Below are 15,654 nucleotides of genomic sequence, written 5' to 3'. Positions count from 1 at the left end.
GAGCGCAGGCTCAGTAGTTGCGGTGCGTGGACTGAGTTGTTGCGGCTGCCGGGCTCTAGAGCGCAGGCTCAGTAGTTGCGGTGCGTGGACTGAGTTGTTGCGGCTGCCGGGCTCTAGAGCGCAGGCTCAGTAGTTGCGGTGCGTGGACTGAGTTGTTGCGGCTGCCGGGCTCTAGAGCGCAGGCTCAGTAGTTGTGGCGCATGGATGTAGTTGTCCCATAGCATGTGGGATCTTTACAGACCAGGAATCAAACCCATGCCTCCAGCATTGGCAGGAGGATTCTTAACCACTGAGTGTCCAGGGGAATCCCCAAACTTTTTTTAAAATAATGTTTTAAACATTTACAAAAATATGTACAGTGAGCCCCATATATACGTTATTCATATATAACAGTTAATTATTATCACATTTACTCAGTCTCTCCCTTAGTTATAGAGTATGAGCTTTCCTGGTGGCTCAGATGGTAAAGAATCCACCTGCAGTTCAGAAGACCTGGGTTCAATCCCTGGGTTGAGAAGATCCCCTGGAGGAGGGCATGGCAGCCCACTCCAGTATTCTTGCCTGGAGAATCCTGTGGACAGAGGAGCCTGGTGGGCTACAGTCCATGGAATCTCAAAGACTCGGACATGACTGAGTGACTAACACTGTTTATAGAGTAAACCTCAGACTTAGTTCTCACCTCTCTCATAAATCAGTTTTCATCTTTAAAAAAATACATTATATAAATGCAATGCCAATATCATACCTAACAAAATTAATACTAATTCTATGATATTATCAATTATCCAGTCCAAAATCAAATTTCCTAGTTCTTAAAAGTATCTTTTTACAGTTGATTTGTTCAAATCCAGATCAAATAAGTTCCACACATTATAGTTGGTTAAAAACCAATTTTTTAAAGCAGATGGTTGTTGAGGAGCCACCTGGGGAAGCTTACTCACCCTTCCAATAATTTTAGTTTCAGCTGCCTGTAAGCTTCCTCTTTTCTGTTTCATTCCAAACCAATTTTTTCTTTCTTTTGGGGAAGTGTGGAGGAGAACCCCAAATTTGATACATTACAATTGAGAATTTAGTTTTTTTCAGAAATAAATATTTGAAATACTAACCTAGAGATTTTCTCGGTTGTATAATGAATGGTCCAAAGATGGTCTTAGCAGTTTGCTTCAATATCCTTGTTACCATATGAATTGTCCCAAATCACTGAAAATAATACTAGAGTCATTTTGACTATAATGCACTGCTGTGTCCATTTGTTCTAGTACAGTTCTACCTGAGATGTCACAACCAAGTGCCTTTCTCGGATTTTGGAGTGGAAATGGTTGAATGGCTGTCAAAATAACTTTCTTGAGCTGTTGCTTAATCTTAGTCTAAACTGGATTTACTGGTTTCCAAGATAAGCTCGAAATTTTTTATTGTTTTTCTAGGACAGGTAAGACTTTCTAAATTCAGCTCATCTGGAGAGATGTCTACACATAGTTGTGTATTAAAGAGATTGCTAAGTCTTTTTTTTCTTTTTTAACATTGTAGAGGAATTGATCTCATCAATATTTTAGTTTTTGAAAAAGAGCATAGAATAATATTTTTAAAAGTCTTGGTGTGAAATTGATACTAAACTTGTTGAAAAATGGGGGCCACTCTCTTTTTTCTGATGTTTCCAGAATAGTGAGGCTTCTTTAGTCCAGTCATATTTAGGAAATATTTCTAGAAAAGGGATTTGGGGCAAGAAAAATATAAAATGGCATTTGATATTGGAAGTCCCGTTCTGATTTTGAGCTAGGCACCGTCGACCAAAAAGTTGGATGACTCTGTCAGGCGTACATGTACAGCTGTGCACAGCAGAGGGTTGGGCATTCTAGGAGAGTCAGCCGGTGGGCTGGGACAGGGCAACTCAGCTGGTGGGCTGGGACAGGGCAACTCAGCTGGTGGGCTGGGACAGGGCAACTCAGCTGGTGGGCTGGGACAGGGCAACTCAGCTGGCACGCTAGGACAGCTTCTGGCAGGTTGCAGTAGAGCATCGTAAGGAGGCAGCTCCTGTGTCCGCTTTACGAAGGCTTTGTGGGGCTAGCTGGGGTACTGTGGCCTACCCTTCAACTGTTTAGAAGTGAATATTTGTAGAAGTAATCAGATTAAGAAGAACATGTCCAGATGTCTTCATTGTATGCGGGAATATCTCATAATTGAGTTCTCCCTTTTTGACTGTTATATGATAGAGTCCAAGTCAAAAGTAGGTAAAAATGGGCTGGTGAAGTTAAAAAAAAAAAAAAAAATATATATATATATATATACACACACACATATATATAATACAAAGTTTATGACCTTCAGGTTTTACATATAGAAAAGCTTATTTAATTTTCTTACATATGCATTTTTAGCCCATTTATTTTTTCCAGCCCAATAATTTAAAAAAGCAAATAGAAGGGGAGTAGAGTGACTTCACTTTCACTTTTCACTTTCATGCGTTGGAGAAGGAAATGGCAATCCGCTCCAGTGTTCTTGCCTGGAGAATCCCAGGGACTGTGGAGCCTGATTGGCTGCCATTTATGGGGTCGCACAGAGTCGGAAACGACTGAAGCGACTTAGCAGCAGCAGCAGCAGGCTTCCCAGGTGGCACTAGTGGTAAAAAAAAAAAAAAACAACCCTGCCTGCCAATGCAGGAGACGTATAAGATGCGGGTTCGATCACTGGGATGGGAAGATCCCCTGGAGGAGGACACGGCAACCCACTCCAGTATTCTTGTCTGGAGAATCCCATGGACAGAGGAGCCCGGCAGGTTACAGTCCATAGGGTCGCAAAGAGTCACTGAAACGACTTAGCACTCACTCAGGCTGCTATAGTTGAATAGCTAGTAGAAGCAGTTAAATAGTAGCTGATACGATGACCAGTGGTAGAGACAAAAAATTTAAATTTTTAAAAAACTGCTATAGGATCCTGAACAGACTCCCCAAACCACTGTAGATTGGTTTCAGGTTGGCAAATGACGAGGCATTCCTAGCTCAGAAACATCTAAGGAATGTACTGTTTTGTTGTGAAATGCAGTCAGTGGTGTTCATGATAATGACCCTAAATTATCAGAAAATGTACCAACTCCTCTTTAATGAAAGAGGTTTGTAATGTATTTTAGAAGCTTTTTATCAATAGCTAAAATTGCTCAGAATGTTGGCACTTAGAGAGTGCTTAGTATAGTATCACTTTAAAATGTGTTGGTTAGACAAAGAAAACAGACTTATGGACATAGAGGGGGCTGGGTGGAGTTGGGGGGAGAAGAGGGTGGGACAAATGGAGAGAGTAGCATGGAAACATACTCTGCGATATGTAGAATAGGTAGCCACGGGGAATTTGCTGTATGACTCGGAGAACTCAAATCATGGCCTCTGTAACGACCTAGAGGGCTGGGATGGGGTGGGAGGTTGGAGGGAGGTTGAAGAGGGAGGGGACATGTGTATACTTACGGCTGATTCATGTTGATGTATAGAAGAAACCAGCATGATGCTGTAAAGCAATGATCCTTCAAGTAAAAATAAATTTTGTAAAATGTGCTGCTTAGATAGTATTATTACTGATCAAGTTCACATATGGGGGCCACTGTCTTTTTTCTGATGTTTCCAGAGTAGTGATGCTTCTTTAGTCCAGTCATATTTAGGAAACGTTTCTAGAAAAGGGATTTGGGGCAAGAAAAATATAAAAATATTTGCTGTAAATTTTCCACTTGTGTCTTATGTACAGTGTACAAATATTTGTTGTCTTAATTCTTTCTTAAAAAAGTATTGACTTCCAACCAGAAATTTTACCAGCTATGAAATTTGCATTTGAAAATTTCTTAAACTGTAAAAATGTGATATTTTATACTGGTTGAATTATAGGCTGAAGACTTTAAGTGACAAGTCAAGAGAAGCTAAAGTAAAAAACAAACCCAGGTAAGCATGTGCTGTTTTAATTTACTATGACTTAAATTCCATACAATTTTTGGTTATAGTCATGATAGTATAATTAATGTATTTTACATCTGTTGCGTGCATCTGGCTAAACAGTTTATTGATTCTTTCTAAATTTGCTAACCCTGGAAATTTTTCTGATAAAACTGTAAAATGGTTGAAAAAGTGACAGGTAATTGTTTTACTCTATGACAGTCGGTGATTATTTGATCACAATTAATCATTTTTATTTGTATATTAAGAGCAAAGTAAAAGTTCTCCATTGTTGAGAAGCAAATTATTAATGAAACAGTACTTGGCAAGTGAGCCTCTTCAGCTGTGTTGTCTGTTTTATATGAAAACACTAGTATTGTGCAGTGCTTTGTTCATTTTTTAAAATGAATAACGCACACTACTAAATTTCACTTTAAGGCTAGCAGTGGGGACTTCCCTGGCGATGCAGTGGTTAAGACTCCACGCTGACAGTGCAGGGAGCACAGGTTGCATCCCTGGTGAGGGAACTAAGATCCTGCGTGCCATTTGGCACAGCCAAAATGTTTTTTAAAAACCTAGAGATAAGGAGCTTTAAAGAAATGTTCTTGTTAGCTAGAATTCTGTTAAAGTGTTTATTGTATTATAGTGTGCTAAAAATCTGCAGGGCAAAGTGATGGCTAATAGTATGTTGCAGTATATTAACTCTGGAATAGGGGCTTTCCCAGTGGCTCATTGGTAAAGAACCCACCTGCCAAAGCAGGAGACACAGGTTTGATCCCTGGCTCAGGAAGATCCCCTGGAGAAGGAAATGGCAACCCACTCCAGTATTCTTGTCTGGGAAATCCCGTGGACAGAGGAGCCTGGTGGGCTACAGTCCATAGCGTTGCCAGGGAGTCGGACACAACTTAGTGACTAAACAACAACTTTGGAATAATAGTACGTTTTTATAAAAGTTTAGATCAGTTGTCATTAACGATTTAAAAATATTCCACATTATGATTGATAGCATCAAAATTATTGTGTGTAACTTTTTGTAAGTTGGCCTAAAGCAGCATCAGTTTTTAATAAAATAAGTGTTTCTTTTGGCAGGACTGTCCCATGTTTGCCGAAGTACTCTGCTGGACTAGAATTACTTAGCAGGTAAGTGTTTTCATTTAAATAAAAAGGTTATGCTTCTGTTATCTAAAAGTGTTTTATAATTCTAGAGATAGACACCTTAAAACAACTAAATTTTTACCTTAACATAGAGATTGTGTCCCTCAGGGGCTTTTACATTTATTTCACTGATTAATACAAAGGCCATTCAGATTTTGAGCATATTGATCACTATTATATATACTAACCGATAACTTTATCATGTGCTTGTATTATGTTTGTGGTTTCTTTGTTGCAAGAAAATTGACTCTGGATTTGAGTCCTCAATAATTTTCTTACTTTGATTCTTAATTTTATACCATTTCTTCTCCAATCCATTTCTGTTGATGTGCAAGTACATGATTTTCTTAGATGACATCAAAAGCATAAGTGACAAAGGGAAAAAGGATGAATTGGACTTTATCAAAATTAAAACCTTTTGCTCTTTAAAGAATACTATCAAGAAAGTGAAAGAACAATCCATAGAAGGGGAGAAAATATTTGCAAATTACACATCTTTTGAGGTACTTGTATCTAGACTATAAGTAACTTTTATAACTCAACAGTAAAAAGACAAACAACCCAGTGAAGAAATAGGCAAATGATTTGAATAGACATTTCTGTAAAAAAGATGAGCAAATGGTGAATAAGCGCATGAAAAAATTTCTCAACTTCGTTAGTCACAAGGGGAAGGGCAAACCACAACCGCAGTGAGATACCACTCATACCCACTAGCATGCCTATAATCCAAAAGACAAACAACAAGTGTTGGCAAAGATGTGGAGAAGTTAGAACCCTTATGCTCTTCTGGTGGGAGTGTAAAATGGCACAGCTGCTGTGAAAAACAGTTTGTTAGTTTTCTCAAAAAGTTAAGAGTAGAATTACCATGTGATCCAGCAAATTCACACCAAAAGAATTGAAAACTTACATTTATGTCAAAATTTGCACACAAATGTGCATAATAGGAGTATCTTTCATTCAGGCTGCCCTGTCCATGGGGATTCTCCAGGCTAGGATACTGGAATGGGTTCCATGCCCTCCTCCAGGGGATCTTCCCAACCCAGGGATCGAACCCAGGTCTCTCGCATTGAAGGCGGATTCTTTACCACATGAGCCACGGGGGAACCCCAGTATCATTCATAAAGCAATATCATTCATAATAGCCAAAAAGTAGAAACAGCACAAATACTCATCAAAGGATGAATGAATAATTTGGTGTCTCCACACAATGGAACATTATTCAGCCACAAAATGGAATGAAGTGCTGAGGCACACTACATCTTGCACATCTTGAATAAAACTTAAAAACATTGCGCTAAATGCGAGGATTGAACAAAAAAGGCACATAGTGTACGGTTCTATTGAGATGCTATGTCCGGAACAGGCAGAAGGATAGTGTTTGCCAAGATTTGGAGAAGAGAGGGGAATGAGTAATGACTGCTAATGGATATGGGGTTTCTTTTCAGGATGATGAAATGTTTTGGAATCAGTGGTGATAGTTGCCCCAACTCTGTGAATATGCTGTGAATTATGCACTTTAAAAGCATGAATGTTATGCTTTAAATTAAAACTCAGCTGTTATGAAAATACGTGTATGGTTTGCATGTGTTATCATCTGCAGTTCTGTATCTAGTGACGTGGCATCTAATGGCCAAGTGGTAGCCGTGTGTGCAGTAGAAGGTACGCTCCTTCGCCTTATCTGCGTGTGTCATGGCACAATCAGCTATGCCTGCCCGTTGCTTTCCGTTTTCTAGCTTTATATTCAGTTTCTTTTTATGCTTGCTGAATCTGGGCATTTTTTTTTCCTTCTCTAGGTGCTTAATTTGACATTAATTTCCTGCTTGTTTTTTTGTTGAGTGAGGAAGACAAGTGACTTTGAAAGGAGGTAGAATACAAATCAATCCGTGGTATACTGTTTGCATGTTATCTTTATACTTTTTTAATCTAGTGATTTAGTTGAAACACCTTCATTGAAAGTTGCTTATTTCAGATGTGTAGACTTCTCTGTGTGGTAGTTTTGGGGTACTTTTGGGGACTTTATCTGAAAAATTTACAGCCATATCTATAATGTGTCTGTTCATTGCACTGAAACAGTATTTTCTCTCTGAAACTAGTGCTGAGTGGAGGAGAGACCATTTTAAATATCTAAATCATAAAATTTTTTTAGATTGTTAAAATACTGTGTAAAATACGATAACATAAAATTTTGCCATCTTAACCATTTTTAAGTGTACAGCCCACTAATGTCAACCGCATTCACATTGTTGTACATCCAGTCTCCAAGAGGCTTTTCATCTTGCAGACCTCTGCCACTGGCAACCATTGTTCTCTTTCTATAAATCTGACTACTTTAGGTACCATTTGTAGGTGGAATCATGCAGTACTTGTCTTCTTGTGATTGGCTTATTTCACTTAATATATTTTCGAGTTTTATTGAGATTTAATTGGCATACACCTCTATGTAAGCTTAAGTTATTGCCGCATAATGATTTGACTTACTTCATGAGACGATTGCCACGAGTGAATTTAGTGAGCATTCACCGTCTCATATAGATAAAAAAGAAAAAGAAAAAAAATGTTTTTCTTGTGATAAGAACTCAGAATTTATTCTAGCAACTTTCATATATAATGTTCAGTATTGTTAATTATATTAATAATGTACACTACATTCCTGGTACTCTTTTATCTTACAAACTAGAAGTTTGTACCTTTTCACTGCCTTCATTCAATTCCCTGTCCCTCCACCTGTGGTAACCACAAATCTAATCTCTTTCTCTATTTGTTTGCTTGCTTGTGTTTGAAGTATAATTGACCTACAATACTTTGTTAGTTCCTGGTACACAACACAGTGATTTGATATTTCTGTACATTACACAGTGATCACCGCTGTCATCACCACTAATTCAAAGGAAGTTCCTTCCTTTTTCAGGCTGAATAATATCCTATTGTATGAATATGCCGTATTTTGCTTATACCTTCATCCATTAATAGGCACAAGTTGCTTTGACTTTTTAGCTATTGTGAATAATGCTGCTATGAACATGGGTGTGCAAGTATCTCTTTATGACCCAGCTTTCAGTTTTTTGGTGGTGTATCCTCACAAGAGGAAATGGCTGAATCAGATGGTAATTGTACATTAATTTTTTGAAGAACCAATATACTGTTGAGCAGCTGCACTATTTTATATTCCCGTGTGTGTGTTAGTCACTCAGTCACGTCTGACTCTTTGCCACGCCATGGACTGCAGCCTGCCAGGCTCCTCTGTCCACGGGATTCTCAAGCAAGAATACTGCGGTGGGTTGCCATTTCCTTCTCCAGGGGATCTTCCCAACCCAGGGATAGAATCCATGTCTCCTGCATTGCAGGCAGATTCTTTACCATCTGAGCCACTAGGGCAGTGCGCATTTTTCCAGTTGCCATTTCTCCATATTCTCACCAAATCTTGTTTTGGGGCTTGCTGAGTTTTTTTTGTTTCCATTCTCATTGGTGTGAAGTGGTGTCTTATGGTGGTTTTGATTCAGTCCATCCTAAAGGAGATCAGTCCTGGGTGTTCATTGGAGGGACTGATGTTGAAGCTGAAACACCTGATACTTTGGCCACCTGATGCGGAGAGTTGACTCATTGGAAAAGACCCTGATGCTGGGAAAGATTGAGGGCAGGAGGAGAAGGGGATGACAGAGGATGAAATGGTTGGATGGTATCACCAACACAATGGACATGGGTTTGGGTGAACTCCAGGAGCTGGTGATGGACAAGGAGCCCTGGCATGCTGCGATTAATGGGGTCGCAAAGAGTAGGGCGCGACTGAACTGAACGATGATGATGGTGAGCTTCTCATGTGCTTATTGGCCATTTATATATCTTCTTTAGAGAAATATCTATTCAAGTCCTTTGCCTGTTTTTGGATAGAGTTGTTTTTGTTACTGTCGAGTGTTAGGCATTTTCTATATATTCTGGATATTAATCATTTGTCAAATATGTGATTTGTATTTATTTTATTGGTTGCCTTTTATTTGTTGATTGTATTCTTTGATGCACAAAAGTGTCTAATTTTGATTAAGTCCAATTTGTTTATTTTCTTTGTTGCCTGTGCCTTTGGTGTTATATCCAAGAAATCATCACCAAATGTAATGGCAAGAAGCTCATGTTTTCTTCTAAAAATTTTATAGTTTTGGATCTTATGTTTGGATTTTTTGATCCATTTTTATTTAATTTTTGTATATGGTGTTAAGAGTCCAGCTTCATTCTTTTGCCTGTGGATATGCAGTTTTCCCAGCACCGGCATATTTGTTGAAAAGACTATCCTTTCCGCATTTAATGATCTTGGCACACTTGTCAAAAGTTATTTGACCATACATGCAAGGGTTTATTTCTGGGCTCTATTTCACTGGCCTATATGTCTCCCATTATGCCAGTACCATACTTTTGATTATTGTAGCTTTCTAGTATGTTTTGAAATTAAGAAGTGTGTGTCTTCCAACTTTGTTCTTCTTTTTAAGATTATTTTGGCTTTTCAGGATCCCTTGATATTCCCCTATGAGTTTCATGATGAATTTATGAAAATATCCTGTTTCTCTTCATATTTTCACCCACTAATTTTAGCATCTATTACAGTTCTTGCCTGAAATAATTCATTGTGTTTACCAAATGGTGATTTTCTATTTTTCTCATTTTTTTTTCTATCATTATTTATTGGAATTCTACTGTAAGGAAGAGGTTTTCCCCCATCTGCCCCATTTATTTATTTGGTTGTTTATTTAAATCACTATAAGCTCATGGCTGTTGGTTTTCATCTATGAGCTCTAACCCAAATCTGGTGTCCCAGATTTGGCAATTAGAAGCCCCTTCAAGTTAATGTCTGTGTGTTTGCAGAATGTCTCCATTACTCTTTGAGCGTTTCCTTTCTGAGACCACAGGTTGTATTTTAGATAGGATTTTTTAATGTATGGCTTTTATTTTGAATTATTATTTTTTGCCTTTCTTAGGTATGAAGATACATGGGCTGCACTCCACAGGAGGGCCAAGGAATGTGCAAGTGCTGGAGAGGTAAAGAATCAGCTCGTCTTATACTTACAGGGAAAATATACTTTTGCAGTCTTAAATGCTTATTTTTAAGAAATTAAATTTATAATTGTGTTAAAATGTTTGACAGGATATCTTAAAGTGAATTTTGTAGTTGATTATGAAACACCCTAAATAAAGCACTTTTTTTGTAATTTCTCAGTCAAGTTATTTAGTTAGCTTAGAGAGTTTATAACTTTTATTCTAGAGTCACAAGTGACTCTTCGGTTCATCGAGGTATAATGCTTTGAATTTGAGGTCTGGTACCTTTGCATTTTATGTACATTATGTCATTTCTTTCTACTCACTATTTAAGAATTCCTTTGGTGGGGACAACAGTTTAACTTTGCTCAGTCTACTTAAAATCATTAGTTTGCTTATTAGCAAATAAATATAAAAATCTCAGGAGTCAACCTTAATTTCTTAGAGAAACAACCTCTTTTCTAGCTCTACAGAGTGTGTAATGAATAAAAGTGACTTATAATTAAAATTATTTGGTATATATACTTAAAGCTTTTTTAGCCAAGATCAAATATTCTGCTACTGATGTCAAACTTTATTTCTTTCTAAAAACACATCTGTGATTCTGACTTTTAATTAATTTAAACTGACTTTACCATTTACCTGAATTAGTGAAGCTGTAATAGTTACATAGAACATGGTAATACACATGATAAAATTTAGGCATTAGTGTTTCTCTTAGAAATTACTGGAGAAGAAAATGGCAACCCGCTCCAGTATTCTTGCCTGGAGAATCCCATGGACAGAGGAGCTTGGTGGGCTAGAGTCCACGGGTCACAAAGAGTCAGACACGACTAAGCGACTTCACTTTCACTTTCACTTTAGAAATTACGGAAAAGGAAGACTATAGGCTTCTGTCAGTAGGCAGACTGAATACTGTGAAAAGTCCTATAAGTGTAAAACCCTTAAATGCTGGATAGATTTTTTTTTTTAATTTAAATGCAGTAAGCTTACAAAAATTAAGGGAAGTCCTAAAGGGCCAAAACAAGCAAACAAAAACAGCAGGGAACTGAAATGAGAGTGGTTGAAAAAAAAAAACGTGGAAGCAGCATTCAAATAGTAAAACAAATGTCTTAGTAAGAGATTTATTGGGATAGGAGATTTTTGTCTAGGGGGAACTGAGTCTGAGACTCCTAGACTCCTAGACTCTAGATACTCTTGGTGAAAGGATAATTTAGGACATTTTTAAAAAGAAAGAAAAGAAAAGCTACCTGTTGGCAAAAGGAGGCAATAAATTCTTTAAAGTACACCTGGAGCACCTAAAAACTGATCATGTACTGGGCTGCAAAGCAGTTCTCCCAAGTTTCATGTAAATCAAGTCATACAGAATATTCTGTGATTCTGGTGCAAATGACCCTGAAAGTTGGTATAGGAAAAGAACTTTGAAAAATCCGTCTGTTTGCAAATTAAACATGTATATTATGCATCATTTATGGTTCAATAATTACTACATGCGTATTGTGTAAGTTGTCAAAAACTACTTAGAGGGAAATTTTATAGATGAAAAGTAGACTGAAAGTCAATGAGCTAATGTAACTTAAGAATCAGAGAACAGAATAAATCATGAGGGAAGAATGAAAGAGATGACAAAGATGAGAGAAGTAAATGAAATAGAATGTAAAAATACAATAGACGCTAGACAAAGTCACAAGTTCATAGAAGACTAATAAAATATGGTAAGTAAGTAAGTAAGTAAAGTCGCTCAGTTGTGTCCGACTCTTTGCGACCCCATGGACTGTAGCCTACCATGCTCCTCCGTCCATGGGATTTTCCAGGCAAGAGTACTGGAGTGGGTTGCCATTTCCTTCTCCAGAGGATCTTCCCAACCCAGGGATGGAACCTGGGTCTCCCGCATTGTAGGCAGACGCTTTACCGTCTAAGCCAATAAAATATCGTAGCTATCTGATTATATTGATTAAGAAAAAAGGACGAATAGTTTTAAGAATTAAAGAATATAACTATAGCTATAGCAGAAAGTGAAAAGATAAGAGTTTGTGAACAACTCTAGGACACATTTGAAAACAGAGGCAAAATGGCAAAATACTAGACATTTTTACTAAAGTTTTGGTTGCTCAGTTGTGTCCAACTCTGTGACCCCATGGACTGTAGACCGCCCTCCAGGCTCCTCTGTCCATGGAATTCCCCAAGCAAGAATACTAGAGTGGGTAGCCATTCTCTTCTTCAGGGGATCCTCCCAACCCAGGGTCTCCTGCCTTGCAGGCAGATTCTTTATTTTGTGACTCATGGGGAAAGCCCAGAAACTTTTACTAAAACTAATTCTAAAAGCGGTACAAATCCTGAATAATCTTATAGCCACTAAAGAAACTGTTAATAATTAATCTTTTCACTAGGAAAGCACCAGGCCCACCAAGTTATATAGGAAAGTTCTATGAGACTTTCAGAGAATCCACCGTCTCAATGTTAGACAGACTCCTGCAGCAAGTGAAACAAGAGGAAGCTGCCCTGCCCATTGCATGAGGCTAGAATAACTGATCCTGAACCCCAACAAGCAAAGTATGAGAAAGTGAAATTGGAGTCCAGTCCCATTCATGAGTACAGACACAAAAACTATAAACAGAATAGAGATATGAGCTCTCACTTAACTTCAGCAGCCTGTTTCTGGAAATCAGATGTTCTGTGCGCTCTATCCAGGAACCTACTTGACACACTCTAAATTGGAAAAGTCATTATGTGTTACATATCAACCCCAAGCCCTCCACCAGCTTTCTTAAATATTTCTGTTTAAAACCAGCAAAACATCTATAGATGGTAGCAGTTTGTTAGGACATCAGGTGCTTCAGACACAGCCTTCCGCCTCCAAACTTGTGATGTGCACTGGTTGACACCGAGCTGCCTCGTGTGCAGTGTTGCGGCCCCTCAATTCCCGCAGTGTGCAGGGCCTGCCTCTCCTTCATGATGGGCTCCTCGTACTGTCTTGTTATTCTCATATTCTGACAGTGTTGTCTGAAATTTAATTTGAGAATCTTCTCACACATTGTTTTAAAGTCTATATCAAGCTTAAATGTAAAGCTTTCCTATATAAATATGAGCCAGAACTTTGTGTTTACTTTGTAAATGTTGGATGATAACAAATAGCGTTCTGTCTGGGAAACAACCTGCTATATATGGCTGTGTTGACAAACTAAATCCAGCCTTGCATTTTAAAAAAAAAACAGGTTTATTCCAGGATTGAAAGGTTGGCTTAACATTAGAAAATCTTTTATATGCAGTTGACTATGTTAATAAATTAAGAGAAAAATATATGATCATCAGATGCAGAAAATACATTCAATAAAATTAATTCAGAGTAAAACATTTTAGCAAGTTTTTAATAGATGGTAACTTTTGTCCTGCTGCTGCTGCTGCTAAGTCACTTCAGTCGTGTCTGACTCTGTGCAACCCCATAGACGGCAACCTACCAGGCTCCTCTGTCCCTGGGATTCTCCAGGCAAGAACACTGGAGTGGGTTGCCATTTCCTTCTCCAATGCATGAAAGTGAAAAGTGAAAGTGAAGTCGCTCAGTCGTGTCCAACTCTCAGCGACCCTGTGGCCTGCAGCCCACCAGGCTCCTCCGTCCATGGGATTCTCCAGGCAAGAGTACTGGAGTGGGAACTCTTGTCCTTACAGCTACCAAAACCTGCAGTATTTGACTTGTAGTACTTTGATTTCATAGTCAATCATCTTACTAAATCGTCTTATTCTGATAATTTGCATCTGGGATGGGAGTTTTGTGAAGATGGAAGGGAAGAAACAAAAACCTACCAGTCTTTTCAATTCTTCATCTTTTTGTAGTGGGTAGGACTTCCAATATAGTGTTGAATAAAAGCTGATGATCTTGGTTCAGATTTTGGCTCCATCAGATTTAAATGTGAAAGGGAAAACTACATTTTTTAGAAAATAGTGGAAAAGCTAAGATCTCAGGGCAGAGAAAGGTTTCTTTAACAAGGCATAATAAACACCAACCATAAAGTAAAATATTGATAATTTTTATCAAATCTTCTGTTCATCAAGCAGTACCATGAAAAAGTTATGCAGTTCACAAAACAGAGGGCTAGTGTTCAAAAAATATGAAAAACCTCTGCACACTAATAAAAAAAGGGAACAGTAAGCCATGAAAAGTGCGCGAGAGGTATGACCAGACATTACCCTGAACGAAAAGCATGAGTGGCCAGTAAATGTGAAAACATGTTTAAAATCAATTAGAAGGCAAGGAAATACAAATTAAAACCTCAGATTTACACTCATTAGATTATCAAGCATTTAAGGAGCCTTGAATTTTCTGTGCAGACAGTCATTATTCACTGATGACAGTTTTCCCTTCCCCAGCAGCGTGATGGGGAACAGCTAGAACTAGGGGGTGTAAATCGATTGGCACAGTGACATTAGAAAAATGAGCTGGCGTGAAGTAAAAATTGAAATTCCACAAAGCTTTTGAAACCACAGTTCTCCTAGGGAGATTTCTGTAGCATTGTGTCCCCAGCTTTGCCCTGTGATGTTGTATGTCTCATACCTCCTTGGATAACATTGGTATGGTATCACCTGTTCATTAAGTGTGACAAATAGATGAGAGGCCTTGAAGTCAGAGGTGGCTAGGCTGGGGGAGGTCCAGCTCAGTTGAGCCACTCGGCGGTGGGGAAGGAGGGTGCAGTGAGGAGCTCAATACCTGGGACGTGTTGGAACCTAATTTGTGAAAATTGCCTGTGTGCACCAGATTTGTTCCAGAATGTTTATAGCAGGTTTTGTTGAAACTTTAGACAGTCCCAAAGTCTCCCTGTAGAGTAATTTTTATTTATAGGATCAGGGACTTTCCTGGTAGTCCAGTGGCTGACCCTACGCTCCCAGTGCAGGGGGCCCAGGTTCCATCCCTGTTCATGGAAATGCTGCAAAAAGATCAAATGCTATGCAGCAGTGAAAATTAGTGAACCATTATACCTCCGTGTATCAATATGGATGAATCCCACAATGTTCAGTGAAGACTGTATCCTATAGAGGAGCTTTAACAAAGATTGTTCTTTTGATTGTAAGAAGCATTTCATAATAAAATATGTTGGAGAAAGAATTTCCTGGGGGTTCTGTTGCTGAATGTATTATATGGGGGGGAATATATAATATTTTCATAGTTGTGTACTTTTTTATTGTAAGACCCCTATCTTATCAAAAGTGCCACTATTGGCTTCCAGAAATACAGTTCTCAGATTGAAAAATGAAAATTTATTGTAAATCTCTCTGACGTATTGTTGAAACATCTGTAAATTTCTTAAATGTATATCTTTAAGAAACTGTTTTATTGTGTATTTTGTCAGGCCATGCTCATGTGTCTTTAGTGGCCTTTAGTCAATGTCAATCTGCCAGGGCAAATATACTTAGGGATAATTCAGTCTTCTTTGACAGGTTATTTTATACTTAACTACTATAAAGCTAATTCTTATTTATAGTCTTAAAATTTAGAGCAATGTTGCTTTAGCAAACAGTTTGTTAAATATAGCTTTGTTGTCTAGACTTTTTCTACAAGATTTTTTTTTTCTACAAG

The 15,654-nt window shown here is 38.2% G+C and overlaps 1 protein-coding gene across 1 annotated transcript in view; it reads left to right on the top strand.

Moving 5' to 3' along the window:
- The window catches only part of DTNBP1 (dystrobrevin binding protein 1), a 100,482-nt gene that overhangs the window by 7,409 nt on the left and 77,419 nt on the right, over nt 1-15,654 (top strand). Inside the window, exons 2-4 of the mRNA XM_052648682.1 lie at nt 3,864-3,917; nt 4,998-5,048; nt 10,028-10,088. Of these exons, the coding sequence (XP_052504642.1) occupies nt 3,864-3,917; nt 4,998-5,048; nt 10,028-10,088 (166 nt within the window). The remainder of the gene's footprint in view (nt 1-3,863; nt 3,918-4,997; nt 5,049-10,027; nt 10,089-15,654) is intronic.

This window comes from Budorcas taxicolor, chromosome 11 (assembly GCF_023091745.1).
Source record: "Budorcas taxicolor isolate Tak-1 chromosome 11, Takin1.1, whole genome shotgun sequence".
Classification (NCBI taxonomy): Eukaryota; Metazoa; Chordata; class Mammalia; order Artiodactyla; family Bovidae; genus Budorcas; species Budorcas taxicolor.
The sequence above is the reverse complement of the archived record's forward strand: the minus strand, read 5'-3'. Positions and strand labels throughout refer to the sequence as shown.